Source organism: Microsporum canis, genomic scaffold, assembly GCF_000151145.1.
Source record: "Microsporum canis CBS 113480 supercont1.8 genomic scaffold, whole genome shotgun sequence".
NCBI classification, from domain to species: Eukaryota; Fungi; Ascomycota; class Eurotiomycetes; order Onygenales; family Arthrodermataceae; genus Microsporum; species Microsporum canis.
Window position 1 is genome coordinate 1,152,353 of NW_003299162.1, and position 12,143 is coordinate 1,164,495.

At 46.9% G+C, this 12,143-nt stretch overlaps 6 protein-coding genes across 6 annotated transcripts; 3 read left to right on the forward strand and 3 right to left on the reverse strand.

The window, feature by feature from the left end:
- Nucleotides 1–145: 145 nt before the first annotated feature.
- On the forward strand, nucleotides 146–977 carry MCYG_08372 (MSF1 domain-containing protein; the record flags this gene model as incomplete). Its single annotated transcript, XM_002843243.1, has 1 exon — nucleotides 146–977. The coding sequence occupies one exon, from the start codon at nucleotides 171–173 to the stop codon at nucleotides 975–977; it is 807 nt and encodes a 268-aa protein (XP_002843289.1).
- Nucleotides 978–1,414: 437 nt separating this feature from the next.
- On the reverse strand, nucleotides 1,415–2,248 carry MCYG_08373 (phosphoglycerate mutase family protein; the record flags this gene model as incomplete). Its single annotated transcript, XM_002843244.1, has 3 exons — nucleotides 1,415–1,481; nucleotides 1,538–2,052; nucleotides 2,219–2,248. 3 exons carry the CDS (start codon nucleotides 2,246–2,248, stop codon nucleotides 1,415–1,417), a joined length of 612 nt encoding a protein of 203 aa, XP_002843290.1.
- A 632-nt stretch (nucleotides 2,249–2,880) lies between these two features.
- On the forward strand, nucleotides 2,881–5,717 carry MCYG_08374 (carbon catabolite-derepressing protein kinase; the record flags this gene model as incomplete). Its single annotated transcript, XM_002843245.1, has 5 exons — nucleotides 2,881–3,458; nucleotides 3,532–4,367; nucleotides 4,438–5,067; nucleotides 5,125–5,339; nucleotides 5,379–5,717. 5 exons carry the CDS (start codon nucleotides 3,094–3,096, stop codon nucleotides 5,709–5,711), a joined length of 2,379 nt encoding a protein of 792 aa, XP_002843291.1.
- Nucleotides 5,718–6,265: 548 nt separating this feature from the next.
- MCYG_08375 (conserved hypothetical protein) lies at nucleotides 6,266–6,936 on the forward strand (the record flags this gene model as incomplete). The annotated part of the gene is made up of 3 exons (XM_002843246.1): nucleotides 6,266–6,313; nucleotides 6,376–6,642; nucleotides 6,709–6,936. 3 exons carry the CDS (start codon nucleotides 6,266–6,268, stop codon nucleotides 6,934–6,936), a joined length of 543 nt encoding a protein of 180 aa, XP_002843292.1.
- Nucleotides 6,937–8,541: 1,605 nt separating this feature from the next.
- On the reverse strand, nucleotides 8,542–8,919 carry MCYG_08376 (uncharacterized protein; the record flags this gene model as incomplete). Its single annotated transcript, XM_002843247.1, has 2 exons — nucleotides 8,542–8,580; nucleotides 8,632–8,919. The coding sequence occupies 2 exons, from the start codon at nucleotides 8,917–8,919 to the stop codon at nucleotides 8,542–8,544; spliced, it is 327 nt and encodes a 108-aa protein (XP_002843293.1).
- Nucleotides 8,920–11,038: 2,119 nt separating this feature from the next.
- On the reverse strand, nucleotides 11,039–11,676 carry MCYG_08377 (aspartic acid-rich protein aspolin1; the record flags this gene model as incomplete). Its single annotated transcript, XM_002843248.1, has 2 exons — nucleotides 11,039–11,298; nucleotides 11,400–11,676. The coding sequence occupies 2 exons, from the start codon at nucleotides 11,674–11,676 to the stop codon at nucleotides 11,039–11,041; spliced, it is 537 nt and encodes a 178-aa protein (XP_002843294.1).
- Nucleotides 11,677–12,143: the final 467 nt, after the last annotated feature.

A 12,143-nucleotide genomic window follows, 5' to 3' on the forward strand; every position in this document is an offset into this window, starting at 1 on the left:
TAGCGCGAGCCGAAAGAAGAAAAAAAGAGTTGAAGGCGAAAGAAAGTCGAACGACGAAGACGAAGAAAAAAGACGAGAAAAAGAACGACCGGCTAGCAAGAAGGCCTTCGGATAAGGGATTTGACATCTCCCCAATTGCTCGATCCAAAGGATGCTGATGCATTGAAACAATGAAGTTCTTCGAGAACACTTTCAGCTACGACTACTCCTTTCCCGCCGTCACTCTCGCATACTTCCTTCGCTATCCCAACCCTTACTCTCGCCATGTCTTGACCTCAGACGTGATTGATCGGTATGTCGACCCGGTCACGCAGCGACTGCACACCACTAGACTGCACTTGAAGAAGTCGAAGGTCCCTTCGGCGATGCTCAAGCTGCTTCCGAAGGGGATCGGTGGCGCGGACAACTCCGGTCAGAGCGTGATCCTCGAGACCAGCGTCATTGATGTCAATGAAGGATGGATGCAGACGGAGTCTCGCAACATGGAATGGACGGGGGTTCTCAGCGTGGTGGAAAAACAAGTCTATCGCCGCTCTCGTGCCGAAAACGCAGATTTCTCTACCGCTTCCCCGCCCGCTTCATCTGGTCTAGGCATTGACGATAACCTGAAAGGCGAATGTACGTCTGTGAAAACTACGGTTACATTCAAGTCTCGCCTCGGGCAGAATATGCTTAGTCGCTCAAAGAAGGATACCACGGTCGAGGACGAGGCTCCGAGGAAGGGATTCTTTTCTTCCTGGTCCACCGCCGGCATTCAGCGAACGATCGAGCTCATTGGAGTGAAGCGGACACGGGATGCCGTCCTCCGCAGCAAGCAGGGCATGAATGTTGTCCTTGAGCGGCTTCGGAACGGCGGCATAGTTGGAGTGGTGGAGGGTATGAGACAAGACCGCGAGGGCATTCCTGCACATGGTGGCCCGTGGAAACAAGTCTGGCTACACGGTGCCCAGAAAGAAGGCCATTACGACGACGAGTGATGCTTCATGACCTCGGATGCATCTTTACGCCCTTCGCGCTGTCTACTGTATTATTTATTTCTTTCTATCTTGGTCTAGCATGGTGTTCTTCGGCGTTTATTACGGACAAATCTCCTGACTCTTCTCGCAGCCGCCTTTTTCCTTTGATATATACAAATCTTTTCTCCCTTCGATTGTTTTTTTTTGGGATACTCGCCTTCTCACGCCTTCTTTTCACGAACGGGGGAAAAAATCGGGTTGCACATAGGCGATGTTTTCATGTACACTAGTCATTATTCGGACGACTACGGCGTAGGTACTCAGCGTACCAAGTTGTTTCATTATGAGTGAGATTTGAGTATAATTCAAGCTGTTATGTTCCACAAGCTAATCTATGTTCATGATATTCTAAGGCTTAATCTTGTGGGAGTTCACATATATCGTGTGTGTTGACATGTTTAAGAAGAGGCTGGGAAGCCAATGCCAACTAGTATTGCAGGCTGGTCGATACTGTGGTGTTCATAGCTTTGGCATGTTAGACCAGCGTTATCAGATGGACATCGAAGCGGCTCTGCACTCACCTGAGGACACCAACACCGCCAGGCTCGAGCATCGTGGTCATAGGAAACTCGATGGGGAATCTCAGCCATCTCTTCACAAAAGCACGAAGGAGGTGGCCGTGTGCAAATAAGACTACATCACAAGCCTTCTCTCCGTTCATGTTTGGGCCTTGGATACGCCGGATCTCCTCGATCAAGCTGTCAATTCTCTCCGACACCTGCCCCGGCGACTCTCCTCCCTCACAGCCATCCTGCCAGATGTCCCAGTCCCTCTCCTTGTCCAGGCCTCGCTCCTTTCTCCTTCTCTGGATGTCAGCCGAAACCATGCCTTCATAATCGCCATAGTCCCACTCCGCCAGCCTGTCAGTCCTCGAAACTCGACCGCTCTCGGCCAGAGCTTGTCTATCAGCTTCCGTGATCGCAAGCTCAAAGGTTTGATGTGCTCTTTTGCGCGAGCTGATGTAGACATGCGCTACCTTGGAGAGGTCTATCAGCTTGTTGGGACCAAAGAGCATGTCCCCTGATGCCCGGACCTGCTGCATGCCTCGCGCCGTGAGCTCGATGTCTGTCTTTCCCGTATGCTGGCCGCTCTTGCTCCACTCAGTCTCTCCTATACATCATGGCCTTTTTTTAATCTCTTGTTCCGCGACATTGAGAGAGTGAAGGGGAAGGGTATATACTACCATGGCGGCATATATATACTCGCGGTGTTCCCGCGGATTTATCAGACATTGCGAGAGGATTGAAGCGTATCGAGAGTATGTTTTTGCTTCCTCGCCAGCCTCCCGAAAGAAGTTGAAGTGATGTTATGATGCTGCGACTGTTGGATCCAACTCCGAGTCGGACTTATGTTGACCCTGTCGATTATAATTATATTTATTAGTCTCGACAGTAATCCATCTATCAACAGTGACTTGAAATGGCTATATCGTATTATTAGGTTATAGCGGAGGCTGAATACTATACCACCCCTGTAGAAAACATAGCCCGGTATCTACTACTAGAAAACATACTCACACACATACATACACATATAGACATTATTCATGTTTATTGTAAGATGTTCTTATATCAACTTTCGACCTTTTTCGTGGCAAAGATAAGCGCGGGGTTAAAGTCATGTGACATATGTAAAATATACAAGATTAGCCTCTAATCATATGACTAAGCATATAATCTTACTTAAAAAGGCAGCTATAACTCCGTCAGCCTTTGAATATAGCGGGGTCCCCTTGCTTTGCCGCCAACCTTTCGACGTCGTCAAGAAGAAAACCGTCTTCAACAACTACCACAATCGCTTGAAAAGAGAGAAGAACACACGGAGAGTACTGTCGAGCTGGTCCACTAACGCGGCGCACTGTCAAGCAGTTTGTCACTGTTTTTTTTTACTTCTGTCTACGATGGCAAGTCGTTGAGCATTCAAGGCTGACCACTTCTACCACCCGCCTGATCGCAACAGCTCAGGCTTCCAAGTAAATGGGAATCGAATATACCCTCGGTGTAGCGGCACCAGTCTAAAACACAACGCCATCTCCCCCTTCGCGAAGGCACCTCACGCGTACTCACTCATTGTTACCATGTCTGCGGCCTTGGATGAAGAGGATCTCTCGATCTCCCTTCCTTCGTACGAGCAGAACAGGAATAGAAACCCCCATGGCCACCCGAGTATACCTCAGCCACCGTCACGCCGTGGCTCCGAACGACTTGACCAGTCTCCGGCCACCGCTCGAGACATGCAGCGTCTGGATCAGTATACCGCAGTTAGGAACCTGGGCGAGGGAACATTTGGAAAGGTCAAGCTCGCTACCCACAGAGCTAGTGGGCGGCCAGTTGCGCTTAAGATCATACCCAGGCGGAAACTACAGTCGAGGGACATGGTCGGGAGGGTCGAGCGGGAGATTCAGTATCTCCAGCTATTAAGACACCCTCATATCATCAAACTGTGAGTCGGAATCACTCGTATGATCGATTATGGCCATATGCTGACGGTTCCACCTCTTTGCCCTCTTTGGTAGGTATACTGTGATTGCTACCAAGACCGACATTGTTATGGTGCTGGAGTATGCGGAGCGGGAGTTATTTGACTACCTGGTAAAGAGAGGAAGATGCAACGACGATGAAGCCCGCATCTTCTTCCAGCAGATTATTTGTGCAGTGGAATATTGCCACCGCCATAAAATCGTGCATCGGGATCTTAAACCGGAGAATCTCCTTATCGACAAGGATAAGAATGTAAAGATTGCTGATTTCGGTCTGAGTAACATTATGACCGACGGGAACTTTCTGAAAACTAGTTGTGGCAGCCCCAACTATGCTGCTCCCGAAGTCATCTCTGGTAAGCTATACGCCGGCCCTGAGGTTGACGTATGGAGCTGCGGAGTCATTCTTTATGTACTTTTGGTGGGGAAATTACCCTTTGACGATGACTACATCCCGTCACTCTTCAAAAAGATATCAGCCGGAAACTTCCATATGCCATCATACATATCGTCCGGCGCTGCCAATCTTATCAAGCACATGCTTCAAGTTCACCCCGTTCATCGAATCTCTATACCGGAGATCAGGCAAGATCCATGGTTTTTAAAGGGCCTTCCGAAATACTTGCAGCCTCCGGTTGAGGACTTTGTTGGTACCGGTGCGGATCCAAATAAAGCAATTGACCCGCGGAAAATCGCCCCAGGCAAGTCTGCTGCTATCCAGGAACGCATCCATGAGAATGCAGTTATCAAACTCGAACGGAGGATGGGCTATGGCAAGGACGATATCCATGATGCCCTGAGAAAACCGGAACCTAGTGCGATTAAAGATGCTTTCTTTATTGTCGTCGAGAATGAGATGATGCAAATGAACTGTGAGACTTGGCCCTACCTTCAGATTATCGTACCTCCTATTCACCATCACACCTGCTAACATGATTTAAGCCCCATCTGAAAATGAGTCTGGTCAAGCTCCCATCACTCCATTTGGGGCCGGCCCATCCCACTCTCATCGCTACGGGCAAATTCCTAACTATGATGTCAATGCTCAGAACTCACCACTTGCCCCGCTAACTCCATTCCAGACGAGGACCTCTTCAAATACGCCCTCCCAGACCCCTTCTGTCAGCGGGACAGAAGATACTCCACGGATTAGCCACGTACGGATTCTACCTACTAGCCTACCTTATGTCCATGACCAAATAATGAAGCAACGGGCGGAGAAATCCGTGCCTGATCTAAATGAAGAGGATGAAACAGCAGAAGAGAACCGGGGTAGATCGTTGCAGCCAGACAATAAAGAATCCGAAGGGGAGGCCAGTAAAGAACTCTCCCCCGAAGAGCAAGCTGCAACTGCTCGGTCGCTTAGACCTCACTCACGGAGCAAAGTCGATTTGGGCAAGCTACAGTACCAAAAGCCCAACCCTACAGCCCAGGCTGCTCCTACGCCGAAACGCTCTCGTAAATGGCAGTTTGGCATACGTTCTAGGAATCAACCATATGAGGCGATGTTATGTCTCTATAAAGCTATTCAGGCGGAGGGAGGCGTTTGGGAGATTCAGCCTGCGGAGTCCGGTAAGTAGCTTCGAATGGATGTAAATGTAAGAATAAAAACGCTAACATTATTTCTAGACATGAACGACTCCGATAGTGGGAGAACTCCGCGAATGACAGCTGAACTTCCTTCGGCACTCCAACACAGATATCCTGATCTACCGGCAGACTACTACATTCCGAAAGATTTATGGTTTATTCGCGCGCGGTTATTAAAGCAAGGAGTCCTCGCTCCCGGTCCATCGAACAGTGCTCACTCTAGCCGCAGTGATCTAGAAGAATTCCGCCGTCGCGTGAGTCTGATTGGCGGCGTATTACACCCAGAGGATAAGGCGTCAGCGTCGGCTGCAGCTCTTGCTACAGCTGCTGGCGTTACTAGTACCGCAATACCATCGGCCCATTCGACGCACCCTGCGCTTCTTGCGTATGGTGTATGGGTTTTCATCGACATTCAGTTGTATCAGATTGAGTCGAAAAACTACATGGTAGATTTCAAATGCGATGGCTATCAAAATGTCATTCAGGTCGCCTATGAAAATAATATCACCTCGGAATGGCGACCGATAAGCAAACGGATACGAAACAAGGAGAAAGAGGTGACAAGTCCTTATCCTTTCTTAGACGTAGCGTCTGATCTTGTTGCACAATTGGCGGTGGTTAGTTGATTTATATACCCTGTACCAGCGCATACCTGCCCATTCCAAATCCCAACTTTCTTGTATCCCTATCAAAATGAACAAAACTTTCGCAACAGCTTCCACGTGATATCACCTGGCTTCTGATGACGTCGATATAAACTCATGGAAAAATAATTGTCCGGAGGCAAAGTGGGGCCATCGGCTTCTCAGCCTCATCGCAATTCGCTCGGAAGCGAAACCGTGGCCATCAGACCAGGTCTAGAGTTGATCATGAACTCATTTCTTGCGTGCAAAATATACAAAGAGCCTGCGGATATGGGGCCATATGACGTCTGTTCGGTGGTGGCCGGAGTGTTCTGCTTTCTTTTCTATCTCGTTGGGAATGGAATTGCGATTTTCTTCTCTTCCTCTTTCATGCTGGCCATTAACTACAGTATTGTGAATCAGGAATTACTATTTCCATATTTTCCATATTTATTTCAGGCCTGCTATCCTCCAACCGCACTATCTACCTGTCTTTGATTACTCGTTAGGCCGAGCTTGAGAGACTATAAACAGTTTCTGGTACTTAGCGGAGCACAATGTCTGGCGCGGCAAAATGGGGCAGCGTCGCCCTTCGGCTCATCCAGGTAAATGGACCCAAAGCTGATAATATGTGCAAGCAATTGCTAACCGGCCATCAATTTCGTAGCTCGCCTTTGCGGTCATCGTCATGGCCCTCATAGGCAACATGATTGATGACGCACTCAACGGCAGCGCATCGGTGGTCAACTACAACATGTTCGTGCCAGCATTCATCATGCTGTCCTTAATATACCTCATTCCAGCATCCATCAGCGATACGGTTATGTTCCATCCCATCCTAATGTTTATCATTGATGCCCTCTGTTGCCTCTTTGCTTTCTGCGGAGCTATTGCCCTTCCTGCCAAACAGCATGTGCATAGTTGTTCCAATAGGGTACGTAAAATATGATACTCGAGCCATGACTTCTATCTCGAATCGACAGCTGATATTGTTAAACAGGCATATACCTCCTCCAACCCAGTAACCAACGGGTCGTATTATCCAGAGAAACGTTGCCGTGAGGGGCAGGCAGCCACCGCCTTCTTGTGGTTCTTGTGGTTTGCCTTCTTGTTGTCCACTCTATATTCCCTCTGGCGCGTGAAAGAGCGTTTCTCTGGAAGTGGAGGTCGTAACGGCCAACGTACTCCGCCCAACCGTTCACAAGTGCCAACAATGTCCCAGGTATAAGGAATGCTACTTACTCCTTGGTTATAGTGGCTTTCGTTATAAGATATACATACCTGAGGCATAAACAAGATAATATGCAGCCTTGGCTTTCTATTTCTTCTCTATTGGACGTGGATTGGAACCAAAAAAAAAAAAAAGAAAAGAAAAGAAATCAGGTATACATAGTCTTCGGGTGGCCATATATGTATTCCCCTTATGCATGTTGTCTACTTTACCAAGATTAACAATGGTATAAAGACATCTTGTCTATTATGGGGAAAGCTTGCCTTGCCCTTTTAGTTGAATCATGTTATAATTCCTAATATTTAGCTTGCAATCGATCCTTTACTATGCTGTATTGTGTTTTAAATCTATCAGCATGTATCTATTAACATCTCTATATAGGATAGCAAAAGCAATCTATATTGGGCCTTATATCATTATATATGGCATGACCCTCGAACTTAACATGCGCCTTCGCGGCCCGCCTAGAAGGTTGTGGTACATACTGTTTGTGTTATGGTTATGTTTAGCATATAAAGCTATATCAAGGGTAATTCCTAGCGGTGCATTTCTTGGGTCACTTTTATTTCGTAATAAAAGCCTACGCCGGCACATTCTCGACATTAGAATGGTAACGTGCCCTAGATGCTCTCCCATGCACAAATAGAGAAGAACGTGGAGGATGAACTCGTACTCAGGCGTAGGTTTGAAAAAGAGACGGAGAGATTTATTATTAGTATTTTATTATTTAAGAAGTGGTTGTGGTTGAAGAGCTACCAATGGCTTCGGGATATTTTCAATGTTTTGGGCGATGCTTTAACATGGCTATATAGGGCTCTAAAGATCCCTTCAATCCCTTGGGATAACTTGCAGGCAGTTTAAATAGTGTCTACTTGAGTAAATGGGTAGAGAAAGTGCCCCAGGGCGTCACAGATATACCTCTTATAAAGATAATAAATAGTCGTGCTACAACGTAGCAAGAGGCTGTTATGGCTCCGTTGTGAGTGGTAGACCGCAATATATATTCGTCCTCAAGAGCTGGTCTGTGAGACAATGAACCTTGGATAATTCTGCCTTGACCAAATTCATCACTCGATATTTCTGATGTTGCCGGGCTATGGTGTTTCAGTATACATTCTCTAGTCACTCAAACAGGGCAAAAACAACGTGCTGAAAACGAGACAAGATAGCCTAACCGGTAGAGAGCCATCCAAGGGGAGTACGACGGAAATAGCGAGGAATGTTAATGTACTCGCCATCATGTAGAATGATAATGCCGTTATTGCCCGTGACTATTATCAAGGCAATATGTTGAACTCAACGAGAGCTGTTCTGTCAACATTAATGGTCTTGTAATATAACTACGTGCAGGATGAGAATCTTGGGGTTATTGCTACTGGGTCGACCATTCTAAGGTAGTTACCGAATTACGACGGTGGAGCTGGAGCACACGGCGTATTCTAAGGCGATGCACAACCAGTATTTTAAATCTTTGGTAGATAAGCTATAGGCAAGTTATTAGGACAGCGATGATGTATGAAGACCACTATTATTAACAGAATATCTCTAGTTCTATTTAACCGTGCCTCCGTTGGGACGGTAACCCAGGAGGCGTAGGTTTAACTAGCACCACGCACGAATAGTTATTGTGCAGGTCAAGGCCTATACCCCTGCAAGTACATATAGTCAATAGCGCGTCACAATAATAATTACCATCGTTGGATAGGCGAGCTGTTTCTTCTCTTTTATCAGGCTGGTGCCCGGCATGGATTGAAAGGATATGAAATTCCAAGAGATCCAAAAGAGCCATCCATGGTAGAGGGTTATCGGGCTCCTTAGGAAAACCAAAGCCTTTTTGCCTTCTTCGCGTTTAGTAGTTAGTAGTTTTACGAGGTAGTAGAGCTTCGGCGCAGATAGTGCGATATAGAGGGCAAGTTCTGCCCGAGAAGCTGGAGGAACGGCACCCCTAGTTAAGTTGGCATAATAGAATAACGCGCCCATGTCGCCAAATTACTCTTACCATTTGCGCACATCCGCCGCCAGGGTCCTATCCAATCGGCTCTGTAGTACCAGCAGCTTCGATGGCAATGAGGTTAAGAAGTGCAAAAAATATGCATGTTGGTTCTAGCCTGGTCACCCTTTACAGAACATCTCTCGTTCTGTTCAACAGTGTCTCCAGAAGATACCCCTTAATCCCCTTATATAGCCCAGGTCAGGGTATATTCCGGTAAATTATGAGTCGTTGCACCGTTTCTTCGATCTGCATGGGACTATAGGTAGTAAGCCCAGGGTATATCTGATCCTTTATCGAATTGGGATAGAGATGTTAGTTCTTTTGACAAGGTTCTCCGATCCTAGGAGGATGGCTTTTCTCGTTTGATAATTTTCTCCGGAGCCCATCATCGTTTCGTAATATCGAGGTAATATAATCCTGTAAGCAATTGCGATATCCGGCTTATACATTAGCCATAGTCTATCGGCCTAGGAGGATGGCTTTCCTTGTTTTATTCTTGGCTTAGGAGAGAACCCGTCATCATTTCGTATTATCGAGGTAATATAATCCTATAAGTAATGGCGATGCGATATCCAGCTTATACATTGGCCATAGTCTGTCGGCCTAGGAGGATAGCTTTCCTTATTATATTGGCTTTGGGATAGAACCCATCTTCGTTTCGTATTATCGAGGTAATGTAATCCTATAAGTAATGGCGATGCGATATCCAGCTTATACATAGTCTGTCGGCCTAGGAGGATGGCTTTTCTCGTTCGAGCGTCTTTTTCGATGTAGGAGAGACCTCATCATCATTTCGGATGGCCAAATCATTATGAATCTCTAATAAGATCTGACCAAAATGACCGATGTTCTGCTGGGCCTGCTCAGCCCCTTCACAGATATCCTGTCATCATTGGTCTTGCGCACACCCGAAGTCTGTAACAGGGTAAGATAAGCCAGCGGCTTAAATGTTGAAATTTTTGAATTTGAGCTGTTATATAATGCTCAGGCATCTGATATCTGGCAATAGTATTCTCAATAAAAAGTACAGCTTGCTCAAGGTGCCAGCTGAGCGCGTTCAATAGGTAATGCCACGGCGTAGGGTAGGTAGTTTAATACTACCGCTAACCATTTGGTGTATGGCATGTTGGAGGTAAGAATGGGTAGACTTTTAACACAAGCCATAGGTAATCCACCCCAGAGGTATGTCATCGAGTGTTGGTAGTCTTTTGGGTGCGGGTTATGCCATTATCACCTGGTAACAGGAGAAACAACCACAATGATGTGGTTAAGTCGGTTTTTCTTGATTCTTTTCTGGTATAATCACTGCTGCCAGGTCGAAAATTCAATGATAAAGCGTACCAATAATTGTATCCTCAATGCATGATACCAGTGTACCATCTAACCCTGAGCGCCGGCAGGAGCCCCAGAGAACGTTATAGACCATTTCTTCAAGTATCTCTTCTGAGCAATCCCAGCTCTGAGGTAAATGTGGAGAAAGGCACCTTGCTACGGTTCGGCTTGCTGGAGTTTCATTGTACTCCTCGATTGGTATGTATGTGTAGTGTAGCAGCCAACCAAGCAGTATTTGACTGTTCAGACAGTGTAAGCGTGAGCATGCACTGAATAGTGCTCGAGCACCATTAGCTCCGTGATAGCTTGGCCTTTATACCATCGTACTAACAAGTAACTAGAAGGCTTAATGGAGACAGCCCTAGCTTAGATTGCTCCTCGCGAGGTAGGCCCAGCTTTGATGTACCGAGCCAAGTATAGCCCCTGATACGGATGCGGAAGCATGACCGCTATCATGAGCAAGTTACAAGTTCTTATCGGTAATATGACCAATATTCCAGACAGGGGAGGACATCGAGAAAGGATATCGAGGGTCAACGCTGCCTTTGTATCAGCAGGTTACCACCAACCAAGAATATAAATGGCAGATATCATATATAATCTGGGAGGAGGCATTGATGGTAAAAAGAAAGGGAAGAAGAAAGAGACACAGAAATCTGGGGGAGAAGAGGGTTTACATACATAGCCAACTGCTGAGCCCGACGCCCGCTTCCTAGTGAAGTAGTCAAGATGCTGGCAGTCTGGATCATGGCTTTGATAGTGAGTATCTCTATCTTATGCTGTATATCCACTGTTCTTCACCTGTCCTTCTTCACCCGTCTTATCTTCACCTGTCTCTATCTTCTCTATCTTCATCTTCATTATCTTCATTATCTTCATCTTCTTCATCATCTTTATATCTTCATCTTCACCTTCTTTATTATCTTCATCTTCTTCATCATCTTCTCCATCTCCATCTTCATCTCCATCTTCATCTCCATCTTCATCTCCATCATCTCCATCATCTCCATCATCTCCATCTCCATCATCTTCATCTTTATCGTCTCATCTCCATCTTATATCAAACGTCCGATCGTCTTACGTCATCCCGTGCGGCTGAACTATGTATCGGTACTTCTTCTGCCATACAAATTACTATGAGAAATAATGTACCAAAACTTCGACTGCGCGCCCGTCGGAGTCCCAAAACGGTTTAGCGTCCCCCGAAAAGCGCCTGACGGCGGACTTCCCTTTTCGGCCATTTCATGGGGCTTTTTTTTCGACTTTCGACTTTCAACTTCAACTTCTTCTTCTTCTTCATCACTTTCAAAGAGTCTCTCATCTTCCTCCTGTCGTCTTCTACTGCGTGTATCCATCACCAAGTCTACTCTCGACGCCTCGGTTCGCCGACTGCAGAGTTCCTCTTGAGTCATAGTCCTGGCTCTGCGGATAGCAAGTCTTGCGCGGGCGATCAATCGAGATTTTGAGCGCAGTTCGCGACGTCAATTGACCAGGACAGAATACCTTCAAAGACCCTGATATACAATACCCAGTGACAGGGAAGAAGCAAAAGAAAAGAAAAAAAAGAAAGGCACGAAGAGGATGTCTCAACCAAGCTATGTTACTTACGCCCGCATGGACGAGCATATGGCCGATATGGTCACTCCGGACGGCCACGGATACGCTGAGCCCATGTTCAACGAGCCAGCCTTGGAGCCGTGGATGGACGGAGTCCTGGACGAGACCCTGATGATGGCTGCTCCCAGCTCGTGGGACAACTTTGACTCTCTCGACGCAACCCTCGCCCAGGCCACTCCCAACGCCTTTGACTCCATGCTTGCTGACTACTCTCTTCCAATCGACGGCCAGGCCAGCAGCGGAAGCAGCAACGATCTGACCG